Below are 25650 nucleotides of genomic sequence, written 5' to 3' on the forward strand. Positions count from 1 at the left end.
GAGGGATGGCTAGTGAGATGGGGAAGTGATAATGTAGATAGAGAGGAATGGATGGAGGTGCAAGGTAAGTTGGTGTGAGTAAGGATGTGCAGGAGTAGGGTAGGGAAGGCAGAGTGATGGGGATGTGATGAGTGGCACAGCAGGATGAGGTTGAGTGTGGCTTGGCAGTAACATTTTGTGATCTACTGAGATCATTGAAAGGTTTGCACCACTGCAGCCTGGTCATCCTGACCACATCTCTGCTTGTGTCCTCCTGTGCAATGTGCAACCAGGCTGCACTGATCTCCTGGGGAGGTTTCTTCTGCCCATTGGAAGGGAAGAAACCTCCCTGCATGCTGTGACTCCCGCCATAAGCTGGAGGGAGTCATGGGAGAGCCTGGGTGCAGCCCTGCACCTTTGTGCAGTGCTTGTCAATGTCTGCAGCACCTCAATGCTATAGAACACTGACAGCACAAATGTCAAAATTAATTTGCGCATGGTCCCTTTAAGGAAACCGGCTGATGACGTGTCATCAAATGACATCATCAGACCCGCTTCCTTCAATTGGCTGGATAAAATGCTGGGCGGGCCTAACAAGCCCAATCGGGGGAAAATCATTTTGGCCAGTGTGCTGGAGCAAGCAGCGATGCTGGGTCCCACCACCGACGGCAGCTGCCACGGGCCCACCGAGGTTGGTAAAATTCAGCCGTTAACTCTGTTTCTCTCTCCACAGATGCTGCCTGACCTGCTGAGTGTTTCCAGCATTTTCTGTTTTCATTTCAGATTTCCAGCATCTGCAGTAGAAACATAGAAACATAGAAGATAGGAGTAGGAGTAGGCCATTCGGCCCCTCGAGCCTGCTCCACCATTCAATGAGAGCATGGCTGATCATCCAAATTCAGTACCCTGTCCCTGCTTTCTCCCCATATCCCTTGATCCCTTTAGCCTTAAGAAATATATCTAACTCCTTTTTGAATATATTTAATGAATATATATATTCCTCCACTGCCTTCTGTGGTAGAGAATTCCACAGGTTCACCACTCTCTGGGTGAAGAAATTCCTCCTCATTTCTGTCCTAAATGGCTTACCCCTTATCTTTAGACTGTGACCCCTGGTTCTGGACTTCCCGACCTTCAGGAACATCCTTCCTGCATCTAGTCTGACCAGTCCTGTCAGAATTTTATAAGTTTCAATGAGATCCCCTCTCATTCTTCTAAACTCCAGCGAGTATAAGCCCAATCGACCCAATCTCTCCTCATACGTCATTCCTGCCATCCCAGGTATCAGCCTGGTGAATCTTCGCTGAACTCTCTCCATGGCAAGAACATCCTTCCTCAGGTAAGGTGACCAAAACTGCACACAATACTCAAGATGTGGTCTCACCAAGGCCCTGTACAACTGCAGCAAGACATCCTTGTTCCTGTACTCAAACCCTCTCACTACGAAGGCCAACATACCATTTGCCTACTTAACTGCCTGCTGTACCTGCATGCTTACCTTCAGCGACTGGTGCACAAGGACACCCAGGTCTCGTTGCACATCCCCTTCTCCCAATCTACTGCCATTCAGATAATAATCTACCTTCCTGTTTTTGCCACCAAAGTGGATAACCTCGCATTTATCCACGTTATATTGCATCTGCCATGTTTCTGCCCAATCACCCAACCTGTCCAAATCATCCTGGATTTTCTCGGCATCCTCCTCACAGCACACACGCTCAACCAGCTTTGTGTCGTCTGCAAACTTGGAGATATTACATCTAGTTCCCTCGTCTAGATCATTAATATATATTGTGAATAGCTGGGGTCCAAGGACCGATCCCTGCGGTACCCCACTAGTCACTGCCTGCCACTCGGAAAAAGACCCGTTTATTCCAACTCTTTGCTTTCTGTCTGCCAACCAGTTCTCTATCCAAGTCAATATCTTGCCCCCAATCCCATGTGCCTTAACTTTACACGCTAATCTCTTATGCGGGACCTTATTGAAAGCCTTTTGAAAGTCCAAATACACCACATCCACTGGTTCTCCCTTATCTATTTTACCAGTTACATCCTCAAATAATTCCAGTAGATTAGTCAAGCACGATTTACCTTTTGTAGTTCATCCATGCGGTCTTTGAATGTTTGCCATTGCCTATCCACCGTCAACCCTTTGAGTGACATTCCCCAATCAATCCTACCCAATTCACGCCTCATACCATTGTAGTTTCCTTTATTTAAATTCAGGACCCTAATCTCTGAGTCAACTACTTCACTCTCCATCTCAATGAAGAATTCTATCATATTATGATCGCTCCAACCCAAGGGGCCTCGTACAAGATTGCTAATGAATCCTTTCTCATAATACGCAGTCTAAGATGGCCTGATCTCTAGCTGGTTCCTCGACATATTGGTCCAGGAAACCATCCTGTAAACACTCCAGGAATTCCTCCTCCACAGTATTGTTACTAATTTGGTTAGCCCAATCTATATGTAGATTAAAGTCACCCATGATAACTGCAGTGCCATTATTGCACACTTCTCTAATTTCCCTTTTAATGCCATCCCCAACCTCCGCATTACTGTTTGGAGGTCTATATACCACTCCCACTAATGTCTTCTGCCCCTTGGTATTTCTCAGTTCTACCCATACAGATTCCACATTATCAGAGCTAATATCCTTCCTTACAATTGTGTTAATCCCCTCTTTAACCAGCAATGCTACCCCACCTCCCTTTCCTTTTTGCCTATCTTTCCTGAATATTGAATACCCCTGGATGTTGAGTTCCCAGCCTTGGCCACCCTGGAGCCATGTTTCCGTAATCCCAATCAAATCATATTCGTTTACCTCTATTTGCGCAGCTAATTCATCCACCTTATTACGAATGCTCCTCGCATTAAGACACAAAGCCTTCAGGCTTGTTTTTTTAACGCTCTTAGACCTATTAGAATTATTATTTACTGTGGCCATGTTTGATTTAAACCGTTGATTTCTCTGACTGCCACTTTTGTTTTACTCCTTCCTATCTTTTGCTTTTATCCTTTTTTCCCTTTCCTCTGTCTCCCTGCTCAGGTTACCAACACCCTGCCATTTTAGTTTAAACCCTCCCCCAGAGCACTAGCAAACACTCCCTCTAGGACATCGGTCCTGGCCCTGCCCAGGTGCAAACCGTCTGGTTTGAACTGGTCCCATCTCCCCAGAACCGGTTCCAATGTCCCAGGAATTTGAATCCCTCCCCCTTGCACCATTCCTCTAGCCACGTATTCATCTGAAATATCCTTCTATTTCTACTCTGACTAGCATGTGGCACTGGTAGCAATCCTGAGATTACTACCTTTGAGGTCCTATTTTTTTAATTTACCTCCTAACTCCCTATATTCAGTTTTTAGGACCTTATCCCATTTTTTACCTATATCGTTGGTACCTATATGCACCACGACAACCAGCTGTTCACCCTCCCCTTCCAAAATGTTCTGCAGCCGCTCTGTGACATCCTTGACCCTTGCACCAGGGAAGTAACACACCGTCCTGGAGTCTCGTTTGCGGCCGCAGAAACGCCTATCTATTCCCCTTACAATAGAATCCCCTATTACTATAGCTCTACCCCTCTTTTTCCTCCCGTCCTGTGCAGCAGAACCACCCCTGGTGCCAGGAAGTTGGCTGCTGCTGCTTTTCCCTGATAAGCCATCCCCCTCAACAGTATTAAAAGTGGTATATCTGTTTGAGAGGGGGATGTCCACAGGGGACTCCTGCACTACCTGCCTGCGCCTACTACTCTGCCTGTTGGTCACCCATTCCCTTTCTGCCTGTGCAACCTTTACCTGCAGTGTGACCAACTGCTCAAACGTGATATCCACGACGTCCTCAGCATCGCGAATGGTCCAGTATGTATACAATCGCAGCTCCAGTGCCACAATGCGGTCTGCCAGTAGCTGCAGCTGGATGCACTTCCTGCACACATGGTCGTCAGGGACACAGGAAGTGTCCCTGAGTTCCCACATAGTGCAGGAGGAGCATACCACGGGGCCGAGCTCTCCTGCCATGACTTACCCTTTAATTAATTCAAATTAAATTAAATCAAATCAATCCCACCAATTACACTACAGTTAAATGATATACTTAAGGGCCCTGGTTTACCAACAGTCCCCGCTACACCACAGAGAGCTTAGAAACTATAAACCACAGAGTTAAAGTTTAAAAAAGAGAGTATTTTGCTTTTATACTTTTCAAGATACTTGTTAATCTATCTACAGTTCTAGCAAATTTTACTGAAGACCTAAATGGTTAACGAACAAGATTTCAACCGACTTGATATTTTCCCCCTTCCCTGACTGCTAATATTAGTACAAATTCTCCTCTATTTCCAAATTTTCACTCTGGTATGCAATGTAGTAATTGCATCCTCCAGGTATTCGGAGTGAATCAATTAACATATATTGTAAACCTTAGAGAATACGTATAAAATGACTGAATGAGACACAGGCATAATTTTAATTCCCATTGTTCTTTTCACCAAAATAATTTAGTTTCATGCCAGAATATTTCACAGCAGCAAATCTCAATTAACACAAAGAGCACTTTATGGTTAACTTACAAAATGGAAAAGTCCCACGTGGCTGGGAATGGGGACGGGGGTGGGGTGGGGTGGGGCGGAGGGAGGGAGGGCAGTGAAGCAGAATTGCCCACCATTGCCTCACTGGTATAGGGAGAAACATTTCAGTAAGATTAGCAGAATCTCCTAGGTGTCAGCAATGGAATAACCTGTCACTTTAATTATGTCCACAGGCCAGTTGAAGAAACACTGTCTGAGATCAAACACTGCACAATCCTCACTGCAGGTGAACTCATCCAGCTGAGGAGAAACCCAAACAACTACTGTCACTCCCTGCCAAATCCTCTCCCCATCTCTCTCGAAAGCACTGATTGGGATACAGTTCTAGTTATTCACAGCCCTACTGTAGCCGACGCACAGGTGGGCATTCAGGCACGAGCCCAGTCAGTGAATGCCGGCAGGCAATTTTAACCATGAAGGCATCAAAGCCTAGGCTGATCCAAGCTTCACGTGGTGCCTATTATCCAGGAGGAGTCACTGGATAAGAATGACTCCTCAAGCAGGAATCTTGGATAATTTTTTACTTGTCTAACCCAGGGGTTCTGAGGCCAAATGCAAACCCATACTGCTGTCCTGGCCGAGAGCAGTTGATTCAGGACAGACTGTGAATCAAATCTGTGAACCTCCAAGTCTGAAATAGTTGGTGTTACACTAGGCTCCGCCTCAAGAAAATCTAGGTTTAGATCCAGTTCAATTTTACGACTTAATTGTTGCTGTATGTTAAACATGGTTCACAAGCTATGATTGGTGTATGGTACAGTGTGGTTTTTGAATTTCATCTATGCAGATTTCAAGAGTGATCCATATGTTTAAATATAAGCAAACGTAACTTGTTATTTTTAATAGACAAGATAATCCCAGTTCACGTGCTCACACAGTGGGCTGAATTTTGCCGGTGTTCAGAGTGCAGATTTGGAGGTGGGTCCGCTGTCAAAATCGAAATGATTCACAGCGGATTGGGAGCCCGCTCCGAACGCGCCTCTATGTAAGTTTCCAAAGCGTCGGGTCAGCGAATTCAGAACAGACCCAACACCAAGGGGCAGGGGAGGCATTTAAGATAATTAAATGCTTGTTTACTGCTATTTTGCCAGCCTTTTTATATTTTGCCACATTTTTAACGAGGTTCATGTCGTTCGGAGATCAGGTCAGGTAAGTAGGTCGGGTTCTCTAAGTGAACAGGTGACAGCTGCAAAAGTGGTATGAAAGCTACCAGTTTGGAAGTGTTCGGAGTAAACTCTCTATCCACTGTCACCTCCTTGGAGCAAGCTGTCTCACCATTGACAGATCGCTTCTGTCATCTCAACTTTAGCTGTGGTCTATTCCAGCAAAATCAGTGCTCTTGAAAAAAATATCACCTTGGTCCTCTGAATCCCCCACAATCAGCCCCAACACCAACATCGCCAAATCAAAATCAAATCAAATCAATTTTTATTGTCATTGTTAGTGCACAAGTGCAGTACAACGAAATGTAGGCTTGCGGCTCCCGAGAGTGTACATTTGGATTAAGATATTTAAACATTCAACATACATTTGGCTTGTAGTATATTAACATAAATATGACCATAATAAAGTGCATTGGCAGATGTGCAGGCTTTAGAGTTTATTTGTGGAGTTCAGTAGGATGACAGCCCTGGGAAAGAAGCTGTTCCTAAATCTGGTCGTATGGGTGCGAATGCATCTGTAGCGTCTCCCAGATGGTAGGAGGGTGAACAGACTGTGGCTGGGGTGGGTAGGGTCTTTGATGATGGACCGTGATCTCCGTAGACAGCGTTTCTGGTATATGTGCTCTATGGTCGGTAGCCGGGTGCCGGTAATGCGTTGGGCAGTTTTGACTACCCGCTGCAGGGCTTTCCGGTCATAGTAGCTACAGCTGCCATACCATACTGTGATACAGTTTGTCAGGATGCTCTCTATAGTGCAGCGGTAAAAGTTAGAGAGGATCAGGGGTGACAGATTACATCTCTTCAGCCTCCTTAAGAAATATAGGCGCTGCTGGGCCTTCTTCACCAGAGAGGAGGTGTTGAGGGACCAGGAGAGGTCTTCCGTGATGTGGACTCCGAGAACTTAAAGCTGTCCACCCTTTCCACCACAGCCCCACTGATGTGGATGGGGGTGTGACTTCCGCCTTTGGACTTCCTGAAGTGCACAATGATTTCTTTTGTTTTCTTGGTGTTAAGGGCCAGGTTGTTATCGGCGCACCACTTCACGAGATGCTGGACCTCCTCCCTGTAGGCTGACTCATCGTTGTTGGTGATCTGGCCTACTACCAGGCACACCAACATCACCACCAATCTTCTCCGCAATCACCTGATGCTGCACAGGACACAGGGCATCAGCACCTGACAACATTGCTGCCCGGGAGGCCAGCGATGGCCTTCACCATGGCCAGATTTACTTGACGCTGTACACCCTGGCTGCCACATGATGTGCCAGCACCATAAAGCATCCCTACCAAGCCATTCATTTCACACTCATCACAATTAGGGTGGGGGGGGTGGTGGGGGGGGGAAGTTATGTCTCAGCATTCACTGGAACTCACTAAGACACTTTCAAAGGTGAGCACAGATCTGTCTTAAAAGGTAAAGTGTTGAAAATATAGATTTCAATGTTTGACAACACATCAACAGAAACTTCATATGAACATTGCATAAAACACCCAAGTGCCTACCCTTGTGTGTTGTTAGTTGTGATGATTGGTCTAGGATGAGGGTGAATGTGAAGGGTGGCTAGTGAGATGGGGAAGTGATAATGTAGATAGAGAGGGTTGGGTGGAGGTGCAAGGTAGGTTGATGTGAGTAAGGATGTTCAGGAATACTGTAGGGGAGGCAGAGTGATGGGGTTGTGATGAGTGGCACAGCAGGATGAGGTTGGATGTGGATTTGCTGTAACAGTTTGTGATCTACTGAGAACAATGAAAGGTTTGCGCCACTGCAGCCTGGTCCTCCTGACCACATCCCTGCTTGTGCCCTCCTGTGCAATGTGCAACCAGGCTGCGTTGGTCTCCTGGGGAGGTCTCTTCCGCCCTTGGAAGGGAAGAGAACCTCCCTGCGAGCATATGGAGGGAGTCATGCAGGGGCCTGGGTGCAGCCATGCACCTTTGTGCAGTGCCTCAATTCTGCAGAACACTGACAGAACAACTGTCAAAATGAATGTGGCCGTGGTCCCTTTAAGGAAACCAGCTGATGACGCGTCATCAAATGACGTCATCAGACCCACTTCCTTTTAATTGGCCGGGAACCTCGCAGGGCGGGCTTAACGAGCCCCATCAGGGGAAAATCCTTTTCAGAGCAGCTGGAGCCGGGAGCAGGACCGGGACCCGCCAAACACCTCTCCCGTTGTGATCCCGCCTCCGATGGCGAAATCGCGGCTAGTGTGTTTTGTGGTCTTAGCCTTTGTGCCTAGAGTCGCAAACATTCCAGGATTGTCCTGAAGTATCCAGGAATTAAAGATTAATCTCCTGGACACATTTCCAAACAAACCAGGAGAAAAATCATAAGGGTATTTTTAAAAAAAGCATTTTTTTCCCATTTTGAACACATTGTTATTAGTTATAAAAATATTGGAGATTGGGGCAAAAAAGGCTGTTTGACTGAGCAGAGCAATTGGAGGCAGGAGTTCATGTGATGAAATCTCCAAGAATATGTCCAACCCTATTTGTGCCAACTCCATGCAAGTTTCTAGCAAATTTGCACCTGCCTCCCTCTCCATAGCTTTAACTGATCACTGCTTTTGTCCTCAGATCTGTAATGTATGGTCTATCTCTCTTTTGTTTTTCTAAATAATGTGTGTGCCCAAGACAACCAGGAAAATTGCCAGTTCTACTTTCCCACAAGCCACCTACAGTTTAAAACTAAATAAAATAGCTGTGCATTCCCTCTAACAGTTAGCAAACATTAGCTGTAACCTTGGCAACTCTCTCATCACTACTACTATGTCTGAAAGAATTCTTGAGGATAGACATTGAAAATTAGAGTCTAACCATGCCGGAGTGTTCCTATGTACCATTCTAAACTGTGTAGCAAACCAAAAGAGCACGATGTCAGACCAAAACTCCGCTCAAGACATGCTCCGACACGTCCCTACATTGCCACTGTATTGAAATCGAGGCCCTTAATGACAGTTTCCTTTGCGAGAGCGGACAATCAGGTATGGAGCACTAGGGCGGGCCTTAGTGAGTGGCAAGGAATGGAACCAACTCTTCAGCATTGGGAGTGGGCCTTGGAGGTAGGAAAGAGTGTGACTGAGGCACTCGCAAAGGCCTCAGTGGAGGGGAGGGGCCAGAGCTGATGCAGGTCACAAATATCCAAGTTGGATTTATCTATAAATTCCTTCTTTAATTACCACTTTCTAGCTTCAAAATATAGCATCATGTGATTGTTTACAGCTATATTGGGAAGGAAGTAAAAATGTATATATAGCCACTTAAAGAAAGTAAATGATAAAAAAAGACAAGAAAAAGCAAAATGAACAAAATTTCTGTACTTAAACTTTCCTATTACAAAAAACAGCTGAAGCAACAACAACAACAAGTATTTATATAGCGTCCCGAGGCGCTTCACAGGAGTATTTTAAGACAAAATATTTGACACCAAGCCACATAAGGAGAAATTAGGGCAGGTGACCAAAAGCTTGGTCAAAGAGGTAGGTTTTAAGGAGCGTCTTAAAGGAGGAAAGGCAGGTAGCGAGGTGGAGAGATTTAGGCAGGGAATTCCAGAGCTTAGGGCCTAGGCAACAGAAGGCACGGCCATCAATCAATCAATAACAAGGCCAGTAGCTTTATATCCCAATAAATTTAGATTTTGCCTATAGGGGCCTATAAGTTATATGCAGTGTTTGTTTTTAAAAAGGAATGTCAGTCTAATAATCATTACATTTAATTAGAAAGAACATTTTTGATCTGGATTTTTTTTAGTCCCCTTACATACTTAATGATGGTCTAAAAATAATTCATATGGATCGCACTGATGTTGCGATGGCAAGCTAACTGGTAGGTTGGTGTATTTGATTGCAGCAAACAAATGTTTTCCACTGCTACCGAAGAGCAATGACTTTTTACAGATGTTAGTATGCATATTGTTTTAAAACAAATGGATCACTGAGTTAGTACAGCTTCCAAGAAATCAGGGGGTTATACCAAATTTAAATTCTCGAGTTCAGCTTTGTAGGTAATAGTTTATTTCAGTGAAGCCATTAATTTGTGTGGAACAATCAAAATAATGTACCATGATTATGTTCCAATTTTTTTTTTTTTTATTTCAATCTCGGGATGTGGACGTTGCTGGCAAGGCCAGCATTTATTGCCCATGCTTAGTTGGATCTTCAAGGCCCACCCCCAAGCATGTCGGGTCTGCTTAGCGATGACAGACCTGACATCGAGGAAAGGCGCATGGCGGCGGGTTTACAGCGGGATCTCAACCCACTGGGGGGGAAAATACACTTTCCCACCTGACCTGCCACCGATTGCACCCGCTGACCCCCCCGGAAAATCCAGTCCATAACCACTACACTAACGTACCAAAATGATTCCTTAACAGTCAAAATTGGTACCATCTAGGTCTAGGATAACTAAAAAAAAATTGCAAATAAGTTACTTACGTCATGGCCTGGTAAATTGATTCAACTCCGTAGCGCATTGCAAATTCATCTACAATTTCTTGAGCAAAATCTTCAAAGTACACTTTCCACGCCTCATCTCCTTTCACTTGTGGGATTTTCACGACACCGTTATATTTTGTATCAGTCAAATAAGTGAATAGGTTCTGAAGGTAATAAGAGTTATGTTAAATCGGTGTATTGTATTTCTGGCCTGTTTGATGATGATCTTCAATACCTGAGATCCACAGTATTATTTTAATCATTTTGCCCAAATTCTTTTTTCATTTCAATGCGAAAGAAAATATTTACCAGTAAATACTACTTTGCTACTTGTGTCTTTTAAAAGAAACAAAACATAATCTACACGAATGATGACACTGGATCTGTTGCTAAAAGTTATTTTGCAAACGTTAAATTGCTGTATAATAAATAGATTTAAATACAAGGTGCACAACCAGCTATCAAATCTAGCAAGACAGATGGATAATAGCTCGGGACTAAAAGGTTTTGAATAATGAGTTTTTTTTGATAACTATGAGGTGGATACCATTGGTAAATTTCAATCAGAATAGAAAATCGTCCTGTTTATTCTTCAGCTGGAACCAAGTACAGCACATTTGCACTCTGCATGCACAATAATTAGCATGTGGTTGAAAAACTATGAAGTGTTATATAAACGAGCACATTTGCTATGTTGCCGCACCTCATGTAAACATGTGTACTGCACATGATACGGGGCTACTTTTTCTTCTCCTTTGATTTCAACACTGATTTTCATTCTAATTGCACCAGAAACAGCCGATTTGTCAGTTCTCTTCTCTGCAAAAAAAAACACTGGGCATAATTCTGAGATATTCTACAATGCATGAAAATATTTTAGTGCTCATTTAGATGTTAATGATTTCTAAGTAACATGTACTCGATACATTAGTGAAGATTGTTCATCTCCCTCTTTCAATCACCGATAGTTATTGTTACTGATGTTGCAAATTGACTTCTCAGGCTAAAGATTATTTCAGGATTCTCATTTACATATACTCAAAATTAATTTTAATAAATCAAAAATGAAATAGGGTGCATTAGAGTCAGATCAGGTACAGAAAGAGAGGGAAAGATTGGATTAAGAGGGAAAGAAAGAGGCAGAAATTAAAAGTAAGAAAAAAATGTAAAAATTAAAATTACACATTTAAAAAATCACTACCAATAATTTTCTACCTGCAGGAATGAGACATCACAACTTCAATTGTTCCCTTTCTGGACCAGAGAGATTGAGTGGCATTGCAGGAACATAAATCTCCTCATTAAAAAGGTACTTGTGCTGTTAAGTACTTGCCCTAACTTCCTGCAGCGAGTTGAACTGGCAATTAATGCACAAATGCAGCATTTTCTTTCTGTACCTGATTTGACATTGAATTCACCCTCCTTCTCAGTCCTTCCTATGTTTAGTTCCCAATCCTTTAATATCATTGGTTAAGAAGATACACCGTTGCTTGACCTGTTCACTCAGGTCCCAGATGCCATTTCCCTCGCTACGCCGTTATCAGCTCGCACTTTCAGCAACTTTGTGGGCAAAATTGTTTGAGCTGTAGGGTGAAGGGCAAGTCTAACTAATGGCCGACGCCATTAGATAACCTGCTCCTGCAAATTCTGACCCAATATTTAGTGAGGTACAGGCCTCCTAACTTTTATATCAAGCTTTTACCTCTAGTTTTTTTTGGTCTTCACACGTTAATTTCTTAACCACAAGCTAAATGGAATTCGAATTGATTTCCCATTCAGCTTTTATAGGATATATGTTCTGCCAAGTAATTACAAGACTTTTCTTTTAATCAAGGGTACACCTCTTTGCCCTTGGCTCTATTCTAGTTTGTCTGTGTTACCTGTTGTTTAGTTGGCTCCAGTACGTGTCTTCAAACTCTCAATATTCTTGCAACCCCCTCTTGACTGTCGGTGTACTGTGATCAGCCTCCAGTCGGATCCCATAGCTACACTCCTCCGTGGTGGATTCTATGGCATACTGCCAACATTTGATGGATTCCCACTTCTATGCCCCACAGCATTCTGCTCTGGGTAGATATATGTTTCTAGTTGCTTTTGGGTCTGGGAGCAAGTTTCTGCTTCCGGTTCATTTCTCTCCTCTTCCCTATTCCCCTGTTCAGAAGCACTGCCCAGTCTGTCTGAATCAAAGCATCAAATTCCAACTTCTTTGGGGACCTAGTGCCTGGAATACAACCAATAATTCTACCTTTTACCCGGAAGTAACATTTATCAAAAGATTGGAGTTTCACAATTGAATAGTAAAATATTTTGCAAGCTTGTTAATAAACAGTGAGGCTCTCCTGGCCGTCCTCCCATCTTCCACCCTCCATAAACTTGAGGTGATCCAAGATTCAGCTGCCCTATCCTAACTCACGCCAAGTCCCGCTCACCCGTCACCCCTGTGCTCGCTGACCTACATTGGCTCCTGGTCTGGCAACGCCTCGATTTTAAAATTCTCATCCTGGGTTTCATATCCTTCCATGGCCTCGCCCCCTCCCTATCTCTGTAACCTCCTCCAGCCCTACAACCCTCCGAGATCTCTGCGCTCCTCCAATTCTGGCCTCTTGCACATCAATGATTTTAATCGCTCCACCATTGGCTGCCGTGTCTTCAGCTGTCTGGGCCCCAAGCAGTGGAATTCCCTCCCTAAACCTCTCTCTCCTCCTTTAATGCACTCCTTAAAACCATCCGCTCTGACCAAGCTTTTGGTCATCTGTCCTAATCTCCTTATGTGGCTCGGTGCCAAACTTTGTTTGATAATCGCTCCTGTGAAGCACCTTGGGATGTTTTACGATGTTAAAGGCGTAAATGCAAGTTGCTGTTGTAGTTGTAAACATCTTGTTCATTGCTAACACACAGCAAAAGTTGGTGATGCGTGTAAGGCAGCCCTAATTGATTAGCAAGATTCTCGATAACTAATTTAGTCCTTGCATTAATTCCTCACATAAGTATACACATGCTCACTCTTCCCACTTCCCAAACCTGCCACTCAGACGCTCAATTTAATGACAAATTGGGAAACTCTGTGTTGTGGTCCCAAGCTCACTAGGAGCTGGTTAAACTCGTTTTACATGGGATCCTTACAGCCAGAGGAAACTTCTATCACATAAATTTGGGTTCAATTTGACTCCAGATACCAGAGGTAAAAATGCCAGTGTCTAACCCAGGGCACACCTAGTTCCAATCTAGAATCCCATTCATGTCGTGTAATTGCTGCTCTAAATGTACCTCTAAATTAATGATTATTGTTCCCGATTATTATTCACAGGATGAACTAAAGTCACATGTCTCATCAAACAAAAAAAATCAAACACACAGCAAAGCTGAAAGAGATAAATTGCCCTTTAGTGGAACTGGGCAGCAGCAATAATCAATTTGTTTGTCACTTTGTTGATCGATTGTAAAACTTGTTACAAACATACTTAGCATTTTTCCTTGATAATACATAATTACTTTCAAATGGCGAGTAGTCATCCCGTTTATCCCAAGTTCACATAAAAAGTGACTTAACATAAAATTGATTCTGAAAATTTATAACAGACAATAACATTTCTCCCTCTACATGGGCAATAATTGCTTTATGTTTCAACCAGCAACTAAATATTATCCTTGGACCTAGGAGGCAAGTGTTAATGGTGTTCACAAAAGCAAGCAACAGCAACACATGAACAAAAACAATATTAGATTGTACCAATGTGGTCTAAATATATAGAGCGCATGGAGTTACATTTTCCTCTGAGGGTTGAACGTTATGAAAAAGTAGATGCAAAAAGGGAGGCGTATGACAGATACCGAGGGCTAAATACTCCAGAATCTTTAGAGGAGTACCGAAAGTGCAGGGGTGCAATTAAAAAGGATATTAGGAAAGCAAAGAGAGAGCATGAAAAATTCGTGGCAAGTAAAATCAAGGAAAACCCAAAAATGTTTGATAAATATATTAAGAGTAAGAGGATAACTAAAGAAAGGGTAGGGCCTATTAGAGATCATGTGGGTAATGTGTGTGTGGAGGCGGGAGACGTCGGTAGGGTCCTTAATGAATACTTTGCGTCTGTTTTCACAAAGGAGAGGGGCGATGCCGACATTGGTATCAGGGGGGAGGAGTGTGAAATATTAGATGAAATAAACAGAGAGAGAGGAAGTATTAAGGGGTTGAGCATCTTTAAAAGTGGATAAATCCCTGGGCCCAGATGAAATGTATCCCAGGCTGTTAAGCGAAGCAAACGAAGAAATAGCAGAGGCCCTGACCATCATTTTTCAATCCTCTCTGGCTTCAGGTGTGGTGCCGGAGGACTGCTAATGTGGTACTCTTGTTTAAAAGAGGGAGAAAAGGATAGACCGAGTAATTACAGGCCAGTCAGCCTAACCTCGGTGGTGGGAAAATTATTGTAAAGAATTCTGAAGGGCAGGATAAATCTTCATTTAGAAAGACACGGATTGATCAAGGATAGTCAGCACGGATTTGTTAAGGGAAGGTCGTGTCTGACAAACTTGATTGAATTTTTTGAGGAGTTAACAAGGAGGGTAGATGAGGGTAGTGCGTTTGATGTAGTGTATATGGACTTTAGCAAGGCTTTTGATAAGGTTCCACATGGCTGGCTGGTCGCGAATTTAAAAGCCCATGGAATCCAGGGCAAAGTGTCATGTTGGATTCAAAACTGGCTCGGAGACAGGAAGCAGCGGGTAATGGTTGATGGGTGTTTTTGTGACTGGAAGGCTGTTTCCAGTGGGGTTCTGCAGGGCTCAGTACTAGGTCCCTTGCTTTTTGTGGTATATATCAATGATCTAGACTTGAATATAGGGGGTATGATTAAGAAGTTTGCAGATAATACTAAAATCGGCTGTGTGGTTGATACTGAAGAAGGAAGCTGTAGACTGCAGGAAGATATCAATATATTGGTCAGGTGGGCAGAACAGTGGCAAATGGATTTCAATCTGGCGAAGTGTGAGGTAATGCATTTGGGGAGGGCTAACAAGGAAAGGGGATACACATTAAATGGTAGGACACTGAGTTGTGTAGAGGAACAAAGGGACCTTGGCGTGCATGTCCACAGATCCCTGAAGGTAGCAGGCCAAGTAGATAAGGTGGTTAAGAAGGCATACGGAATGCTTGCCTTTATTAGCTGTGGCATAGAATACAAGAGCAGGGGGGTTATGCTTCAACTGTATAAAACACTAGTTAGGCCTCAGCTAGAGTACTGCGTGCAGTTCTGGTCACCACATTACAGGAAAGATGTGATTGCACTAGAGAGGGTACGGAGGAGATTTACAAGGATGTTGCCGGGAGTAGAGAATCTTAGCTATGAGGAAAGACTGGATAGGCTGGGTCTGTTTTCCTTGGAACAGAGGAGGCTGAGGGGAGACCTTATTGAGGTGTATAAAATTATGAGGGGCATAGATAAAGTGGATAGAAAGGACCTATTTCCCTTAGCAGAGGGGTCAAAAACCAGGGGGCACAGATTTAAAGTAATTGGGGGAAGGTTTAGAGGGGTTTTGAAGGGACATTTCTTCACCCAGAGGGTTGTGGGGGTCTGGAACTCACTGCCTGAAAGGGTGGTAGAGGCAGGAACCCTAACCACATTTAAAAAGTACTTGGATGTGCACTTATGATGCTCTAACCTGCAGGGCTACGGACCAAGAGCTGGGAAGTGGGATTAGGCTGGATAGCTCTTTGTTGGCCGGCGTGGACACGATGGGCCAAAATGGCCTCTTTCCGTGCTGTAACTTTCTATGATTCTTTCTATGATTCTAAGTCATTAACAAAGACTTGTAGCAAGTGTAACTGGAATATAGGGGGGGATTTTGTCAATGGGGGCGCGTTGGAGGCAGGACTACTGCTTGTCAGGTCGTTGTCCCGCCTTCATAGATATGTGGTCAACCCACGCTATTTTCCCTTGATTGACCTCGTTAGCCAATTAAGGGGAAGCCGGTTACAGAGAACGTCAGCGTATGATGTTTCATCTGTCAAAAATTCTTCAAGACTCATCAAACCTCTTTCTTTAGCAGAAATTAGATGGTTGTTGCATCGGAGAATGCAGCAGCCATCTGTCATTTCTGCCGGTGAGAAGTGAGACTGTTGAAGCCTGCAGGAAGAAACAAAGGTAAGTAAACATTTTCTATCACTTTCCACTCACCTCACACACTTACCTCTCCACACTTGCACCCATCACTTACCTTCACAGTGGACTTTTGCACCCCACAGACCCCCGCAGACCCACTGCTCGCCTCGGTGACCCTGGTGGGATTTCCCAACATCGGGAAGCCCGCCCCTCTCTTGCAAAAATGGGGATAATCCTCCTAACTGCCTGTTAACTATCTGTTAACGGGCAGTTAAGTGGCTGTAATCCCCTTCCTACCCCCAGGAGACAGGAATGAATGATCGATTTAGCTGGGATGAGGGGTTAAGGCGCATTCTCCTTATTAACTCGACTCCTACTGGCAGTCTTGTCTTGAAGCAACTTCAGCTGAAAGTCCCAACCTGAGCCGACTCCTGCTGCTAGCTCTGAGCCAATCTGATCCCTTTGGCACCAACATGCTCAGCTGAATAAACTGACAGCTGGCAAGTCAGACACAGGCTTATTCCTTCCAGTGTGAAAGTATTTTATTTATTGCATTCACATTTTTAAAAATTAGCACTTGTAATTTGTTCCCCCCAATATACAGTTATCCTCTCCACTGTATGAGTTCCTGGTTGTTCAGCTTTAAGTTCATTAATTTGAACGTGAGAGGTGCCAGTGAGAGTCAGGTCAGGTCATGGGTGTTAACAGGAGTCTGACTGGAAAACCACACAGATAGGTCAGGCTATCTAACAAGACCTCTTGGCCATCATCTGTAAATCAGACATTGCAAAATCTTCATTAGGCCATGATGGTGAAGCTTTGTGCTCTCCACTGCTGGATGAATGAAATACAGGAAACTCTTTGGTATCCGGCACTGACGGGACCGGCGTGTTGCCAGTTGATTAAAGATTTCGGATGACGGAGAGGGTTATCTACCAAGGCTATTTTTAACAAAGAAAAATTTAAAAAATCAAGAAATGTGCAGTATACAGTAATTGGGTACTCACCTACAGAATGTTGTGTTAAATGGATGGTGGAAGATGCTTGATTAAGTACAGTACTGCCAGTTGAGGGTAATCCATAACTCTTTAATTACTTAACAGTAAAACAAAACTTATACAGTAAACGACTGTATACAGTACTGTAGTTGACTTGTAATGATCAGTAACCTGTCATTCTGGAATGGTACACTAGGCGGTGCTGTATGTATATAAGAGTGGGCTACCCACGATGCACTAGGCTACCCACAAGGCAGCAGTCAAGATGGAGGCCTCTACAGATACTGTACCTAGTCCACATGTGCTCAATAAAGTGTCTAGCAAAAGCTAGCTGTTCTTAATAAAAACGACTAGTTATTAATGAACATAACATGGTACCAGGATTGGTAAGATCTGCTGAATATTGTGCAACGCGACATGGAGAATTTGAAGCCACCAGAGCGTTTGAAACTCACAGGAAATGTCGACTACAATTGGCAGACTTTTAAACAACAATTCGAACTCTACATTGCTGCCATCGGGTACGGTACGAAGCCAGACGCAAGGAAAATAGCGTTGCTGCTCACGGTTGCAGGCCCACAGGCGATAGAGGTATTTAATCCAAAGGAGAACAGAGAAAAATTAGACGATGTGCTAAAGAAGTTTGATACACATTGTTCTCCCAAAAAGAATGAAACCTATGAGAGGTACATCTTCCGTTCTCGGACACAGCAGCAAAATGAGACTTTTGATAGCTTTTTGACTGATCTGAAACTGAAAGCACAGACATGTAATTTCTCTGAGCTGAAAGCATCCATGATTTGTGACCAGATTGTGTTTGGTATTCATGATAAAAAAAAGTCAGGGAACGTCTGTTGAGAGAAACTGAACTAACATTGGAAATTGCTGTGAAAATATGCCAAGCTAGCGAGCTAGCTCAAAAGCATGCCAACACTTTCAGTGAAATCAATGATGATGCGATTGCAGTAAGTGCTGCTGTCGGTGCTGTGTCCTACAAGGGGAAGAAACATGGGCAGAACAGAAGTGAAAAGCAATCGGAGGAAGGAATTTTTAATTGTAAACGCTGTGGTTACAAACACCAGTTAAAACAATGTCCAGCGTTTGGAAAAATGTGCACAATATGTCATGGAAAGAATCACTTTGCCAAACAATGCTTTTCAAAAGTAAAAACTAAGAAAGGGCAATGAGTTAATGTAATTGAGGACACTGATTTAAGTGAGACATTTTTTGTAGGAATGGTGTCATGTGACAATATAGAAAATACAGAAAATGTGCAGCCCTCAGATATGGACAATCCTGAACATAAAGTTAATGCAGTAAAAGAGGACAAATGGATGATCCCACTGCAGATAAATGGAGCATTAGTTACATTGAAACTGGACACTGGGGCAAAAGCAAACTTAATCAGTATGAGTGACATTAAAAACATGAAAGAAAAGCCCAAAATACAGAAAAAGTCAGTACTACTGAAGAACTATAATGGTCAGAAAACAGATAGCTTAGGTGTATGCAGACTTAAAGTGACAGTCAAAGACAAAGTGCATCATCTCATGTTTTCTGTTGTGGCTGAAGGACTTGATTCACTACTAGGTGACAAAGCTTGTGAAGACTTAGAACTGGTCAAGAGAGTCTACCGTATAAACTGTGCCATAAGCAGACCAGATGACTCAGTGGATTCTGTAGTGAATAATTTCCAGGATGTGTTCAAAGGATTTGGAGTTCTACCATTCACTTACAAGATCCAGCTAAAGGAGGATGCTCAGCCAGTGGTACATGCTCCACGAAGAGTTCCAGCACCCCTGCGTGACCGGCTCAAGAAAGAACTGGACAGAATGACCACTCTAGGAGTCATCAGGAAAGTCGAAGAGCCAACAGACTGGGTTAACTCCATGGTATGTGTAAAGAAAAAGAACAATGATCTAAGAATATGCATGGATCCAAAGGACTTAAATGCAAACATAAAACGTGAACACTACCAGATTCCCAAGCGAGAAGAAATCACCAGTGAAATGTCAGGTGCCAGATACTTTACAAAGCTCAATGCCTCACAAGGATTTTGGCAACTAAAACTGGATGAAGAGAGCACCAAATACTGTACCTTCAACACACCATTTGGCAGGTGTTGTTTCCTCAGAATGCCTTTCGGGATAATATCTGCATCTGAAATCTTTCATAGAGCGATGGAACACATAATTGAAGGTCTGGAAGGAGTTCGGGTCTATGTTGATGACATCATCATCTGGGGCTCCACACTGAAAGAACACAATGAGAGACTGACTAAAGTGCTACACTCATCTTCTTTGACCCAACAAAAAGAATCAAAGTGTCAACGGATGCATCAAAAGATGGCTTAGGTGCGGTCTTGCTACAAGCAGAGGGTGAACATTGGAAGCCTGTTGCCTATGCCTCCAGGTCTATGACTGATACTGAGTGTCGATACGCCCAGATGTCTAGGCTTGGTAGTTGGACTAGAAAAGTTTCATGGCTACATATATGGACTTCCCACCTTCACAGTTGAGACAGACCACAGCCCACTGGTTGCCATCATAAAAAAGAACCTGAATGAGATGTCTCCAAGGATTCAATGACTCATGATGAAGCTGCAAAGATATGACTTTGAACTGATCTACACACCAGGCAAATACATAGTGTTAGCAGATGCACTATCCCGAGCACCCACAATGAGTCATGTGAGCTCTGCTGAAGAAGACATGGATGTTCATGTGAGTATGGTCACTGCTGCGCTGCCCGTGTCAGACACAAAATCAAAGCAAATAGCAGAAGAAACAGTAAAAGATACAGTATTACAAACAGTAATAGAGAACATTCATCATGGTTGGCCAAAAGGTTCCTGTCCAAAATATTTTCACATAAGGTCAGAATTGAGTGTCGCAAGTGGACTATTACTAAAACAGAACAGAATAGTCATTCCACAGGCTCTACATCAAGACATGCTCAAAAGGATTCATGAGGGACACCTCGGAATTGAAAAATGCAAAAGGAGCGCAAGAGACACTGTTTATTGGCCTGGCATAAATAAGGACATTGAGAACATGATAGGCAAATGTGAGACATGTCAGAAACACCAAAACAAACAAGCAAAGGAACCAATGATAGTAGTTGACATACCAACAGCACCATGGCAAAAGGTTGGTATGGACCTTTTTCATTTAAAATGGTAAAGACTATCCAATAGTGATTGACTACTATTCTAACTATCCTGAGATGGCGCTGCTCTCAAGCACCACAGCAAGCAGTGTCATAATGCATGTGAAATCCATCTTCGCCAGACCTGGAATTCCCAGGATTGCCGTTAGCGACAATGGTCTGTGCTTCAACTGTAAGGAGCGGCAAAGGTTTGCAGCACATTATGACTTTCAACACATCACATCCAGTCCTTTGTATGCTCAGTCGAATGGTAAGGCAGAGAAAGGTGTTCAAGTTCTCAAGCAGCTACTGAAGAAAGCGACAGAAAGCAAGTCTGATCCTTATCTCGCCCTGCTGAGCTACCGAGCCTCACCTTTAGACTCTGGTTCTTCACCTGCTGAACTCCTAATGGGTCGCAAGTTGCGTACCACGCTACCCTGCTGTGCAAAAGAAAAGCAGAGTAAGGAACTGAGACAGAGACTTCAACTGTTAAAGCTGAAACAGAAATCATACTATGACAAGTCATCCAAAACTCTGAAACCATTGACAAGGGATGATGTTGACAGGATTGAGGATCCAGATGCATGGAACAGGAAAGCTACAGTTCTTGAGGAAGTAGGACCAAGGTCATACACTGTTAGAACTGAGGAAGGACAGATTCTCAGGAGGAACCGCCGGTCCCTCCTAAAAACACAAGAGACTATCGAAGAGCAAATCGATGACAATGCCGCAACTGAATCTTGTCACTCACCACCAGAACAATCTAACACAAATACACATACAGGCTCTCATGAAAACACTGAGGGCAAGGCTGGATGGCATCTATTTTAATGCAAGGAGTCTTGCAAATAAGGTGGATGAACTGAAGGTGTTGATAAACACATGGGAGTATGATATTGTTGCTATCACGGAGACATGGTTGAGGGAAGGGCAGGACTGGCAGCTCAATATTCCGGGGTACAGAATCTTCAGGCGAGACAGAGGGGGAGGTATAAGAGGAGGGGGTGTCGCAATATTAATTAAGGAGTCAATTACTGCAGTAAGGAGGGATGATATATTAGCAGGGTCCTCTAATGAGGCCATATGGGTGGAGCTTAAAAACAAAAAGGGGGCAAGCACTTTGCTGGGAGTGTACTATAGGCCTCCAAACAGTCAGGGGGAGATAGAGGAACAGATATGTAGGCAAATCTCAGAGAAATGTGCAAATAATAGGGTAATAATAATGGGGGATTTCAACTTCCCCAATATTAACTGGGATAGTCAGAGTGTGAAAGGCTCAGAGGGTGTAGAATTCTTAAAGTGCATCCAGGAGAGCTTTTTGAGCCAGCATGTAGAAAGTCCTACAAGAGAGGGGGCGGTACTGGACCTAATTCTAGGGAATGTGGCTGGCCAAGTGGAAAAAGTGCTAGTAGGTGAGCACTTTGGTGATAGTGACCATAATATGGTAAGATTTAAGGTGGTCATGGAAAAGGACAGGGATGGGCCGGAAATAAAGGTTCTAAATTGGGGGAAGGCCGATTTTAATAGGATAAGGCAGGATCTGGCCAAAATGGACTGGGATCAGCTACTTGTAGGAAAATCCGCATCGGAGCAATGGGAGGCTTTCAGAAGGGAGATTGAGATCATACAATGGCAACATGTTCCCGTAAAGGTCAAGGGTGGTTCCAAAAACCACAGGGAACCTTGGATGTCAGGGGATATATGAGAATGGATTAGGAAAAAAAGGAGGGCTTTTGGTAGATACAAAAGGCTAAAGACGGAGAAAGCCCTAGAGGAGTACAAAAAGTGCAGGGGGATACTTAAAAAAGAAATTAGGAGATCAAGGAGGGGCCATGAAATAACACTGGCGAGCAAAATAAAGGAAAATCCGAAGATGTTTTATAACTATATTAAGGGTAAGAGGATAACTAGGGAAAAAATAGGGCCCATTAGGGACAAAAGTGGCAATCTGTGTGTGGAGCCGGAAGTTGTAGGAGGGGTTCTAAATGAATTTTTTGCATCTGTTTTCACTATGGAGAAGGACGATGTAGACATAGAAATAGGGCGGGGGGACTGTGATATGCTCGAACATATTAACATCGAGAGGGAGGAGGTATTGGCGGTTTTAGCTGGCCTAAAAATGGATAAATCCCCAGGCCCGGATGAAATGTATCCCAGGCTGCTGTGTGAGGCAAAGGAGGAGATTGCGGGGGCTCTAACGCATATATTCAGGACCTCTCTGGCCACAGGGGATGTGCCAGAGGACTGGAGAACCGCTAATGTAGTACCATTATTCAAGAAGGGTAGCAGGGAAAAACCGGGGAACTACAGGCCAGTGAGCCTAACATCGGTGGTAGGAAAATTATTGGAAAAAATCCTGAGGGACAAAATTTGTCTCCACTTGGAGAGGCAAGGGTTAATCAGGGATAGTCAACATGGCTTTGTCAAGGGAAGATCATGTCTGACTAATTTGATTGAATTTTTTGAGGGGGTGACTAGGTGTGTGGATGAGGGTAACGCAGTGGATGTGGTATACATGGATTTCAGTAAGGCCTTCGATAAAGTCCCGCACAGGAGACTGGTCAAGAAGGTAAGAGCCCATGGAATCCAGGGTGCCTTGGCACATTGGATACAAAACTGGCTTAGTGGCAGAAGGCAGAGGGTGATGGTCGAAGGTTGTTTTTGTGACTGGAAGCCTGTGGCCAGTGGGGTACCACAGGGATCGGTGCTGGGTCCCTTGCTGTTTGTGGTCTACATTAATGACTTGGATATGAATGTAAAGGGTATGATCAGTAAGTTCGCGGATGATACAAAAATTGGTAGGGTGGTAAATAGCGAGGAGGGTAGCCTCAGTCTGCAGGACGATATAGATGGGTTGGTCAGATGGGCGGAACAGTGGCAAATGGAATTTAACCCGGAAAAGTGCGAGGTGATGCACTTTGGGGGGGACTAACAAGGCAAAGGAATACACAATGAATGGAAAGACCCTAGGCAAGACGGAGGGTCAGAGGGATCTGGGTGTGCAAGTACACAAATCCCTGAAGGCGGCGGAACAGGTGGATAAGGTGGTAAAAAAGGCATATGGGATACTTGCCTTCATTAGCCGAGGCATTGAATATAAGAGCAAGGAGGTTATGATGGAGCTGTATAAAACACTGGTTAGGCCACAGCTGGAATACTGTGTGCAGTTCTGGTCGCCACACTACAGGAAGGATGTGATCGCGTTGGAGAGGGTGCAGAGGAGGTTCACCAGGATGTTACCAGGGCTGGAGCGCTTCAGCTATGAAGAGAGACTGGGCAGATTGGGTTTGTTTTCCTTGGAGCAGAGGAGGCTGAGGGGGGACATGATTGAGGTATACAAAATTATGAGGGGCATAGATAGGATGGATGCTGAGGAGCTTTTTCCCTTAGTAGAGGGGTCAATAACTAGGGGGCATAGATTCAAGGTAAAGGGCGGGAGGTTTAGAGGGGATTTGAGAAAGAACTTTTTCACCCAGAGGGTGGTTGGAGTCTGGAACTCACTGCCTGAAAGGGTTGTGGAGGCAGAAACCCTCACAACATTTAAGAAGCATTTGGATGTGCACTTGAAATGCCATAGCATACAAGGCTACGGGCCAAATGCTGGAATATGGGATTAGATTAGACAGGGCTTGATGGCCGGCGTGGACACGATGGGCCGAAGGGCCTCTATCCGTGCTGTATTACTCTATGACATCAGACTTACCTGTGCTGAGAAGATCCACACGTGAAGTAAAAAAGCTTGATAGGCTTAATCTTTGAGTACAAAGAAAACTACATTGAAAATGTATTGACTGTTGAAGATGTTTATGTTGTTATTGATTGATATTGATTGATACTGATTTTGTTTAACCTCAAAGAAAGGGGGATGTAATGATCAGTAACCTGTCATTCTGGAATGGTACACTAGGTGGTGCTGTATGTATATAAGAGCGGGCTACCCACGATGCACTAGGCTACCCACAAGGCAGCAGTCAAGATGGAGGCCTCTACAGATACTGTACCTAGTCCACATGTGCTCAATAAAGTGTCTAGCAAAAGCTAGCTGTTCTTAATAAAAACGACTAGTTATTAATGAACATAACAGACTGTACACTTATTCCAAGTCCTTTTGCTTGGACAAACTTTTGGGAATTGCATAATGCAAGATGGGAGAGATAATTCATGATAAAGATGGAGAGACACACAGAAAAATGGCGGATCGGAAGAGACTACCGGCAGTGTGGGAGACACACAGAAAAATGGTGGATCAGAAGAGACTACCGGCAGCGCGGGAGACACACAGTACCCCTGTAAAATGGCGGATCGGAAGAGACTACCGGCAGCGCGGGAGAGTCAGACTCCTGTTATTGAGGTGTTCGGACTTCCGACAGCGCCAAGAAGCCGAGTAGTGGCAGTTTGGAGAACTACCCCCACTGACTAACTCGGCCACCGCGGGAGACTTGGACTCGGCAACATTTCCGGTTATTGAGGTGTTGTTTTCGGAGTATGCATTTTGCTGGTTAATAGAGAATTCCAGATATTTAGGTGCCGTTTAAACAAGAGTTTCCTGTATTCATCTTTACACCATTTCCTTGCTAATTTAGGGTGATTAAGCATTGTTACAGACGTGTCCTGATTGGCCAGTTACCTGTAGCTCGAGTTTTCAAATATGTGTTAGACGATACTGGCCAAAGCAAAATTGGAAGCACCCACAGTTTTGATTGGCAGCTGTCAAATATGACTGTAAACCAAGTAATTGACTCTTTTTTTGCTTCCCTAATGTAGCTTTCTGCAGCCAGCAGTCTTGTGCATTAATGGGAAAACCGCTGTAGTTATTTAACAGCTCGTGCATTTAATTTACTGGGCAGTGTCCATCATTTATCGCCCCACCTGTCAATCTGCCACAAACATTTGTGCCGACTGTTGCTGCATCAAATATTTTTGTAGTCAACAGCGGCAAATATAAGAGGGACATCAAAAAGTTCTTCTTCACACAAAGAATGATCAATGCATGGAATGGAGTCCTGAAAAGGCCAGTGGAGGCAGAAACCGTGGCATTATTTAAGAGCCAATTGGATGCTATAATGGAAGGAATTTAGAATTTCTGGACAGATGAACTAAGTTAGGCTGAATGGATTTTCTTATCCATAGTTATCTAGTGATTTGTTTTTAACAATGCAAGCAAAAAGCTAAATCCTTTGTCGCTTGTTGTTACTATTTTCAAAATCCTACTTCATATCTTGTATGGATATGTTACTGAAATTA

The 25650-nt window shown here is 43.8% G+C and overlaps 1 protein-coding gene across 10 annotated transcripts in view; it reads right to left on the bottom strand.

Moving 5' to 3' along the window:
• unc13c (unc-13 homolog C (C. elegans)) overlaps nucleotides 1-25650 on the bottom strand; it is a 794870-nt gene that overhangs the window by 291549 nt on the left and 477671 nt on the right. For all 10 annotated transcript variants that reach the window (XM_085968792.1, XM_085968791.1, XM_085968790.1 and 7 more), the window contains 2 exons: nucleotides 10870-10985; nucleotides 10167-10330 (listed from right to left, as the gene is read on the bottom strand). In XM_085968792.1, coding sequence (XP_085824918.1) covers nucleotides 10167-10330; nucleotides 10870-10985 — 280 coding nt within the window. The remainder of the gene's footprint in view (nucleotides 1-10166; nucleotides 10331-10869; nucleotides 10986-25650) is intronic.

The sequence above is a fragment of the Somniosus microcephalus genome, chromosome 27 (genome assembly GCF_052327205.1).
Source record: "Somniosus microcephalus isolate GS21.2 chromosome 27, FLI_Smic_1.0, whole genome shotgun sequence".
Classification (NCBI taxonomy): domain Eukaryota; kingdom Metazoa; phylum Chordata; class Chondrichthyes; order Squaliformes; family Somniosidae; genus Somniosus; species Somniosus microcephalus.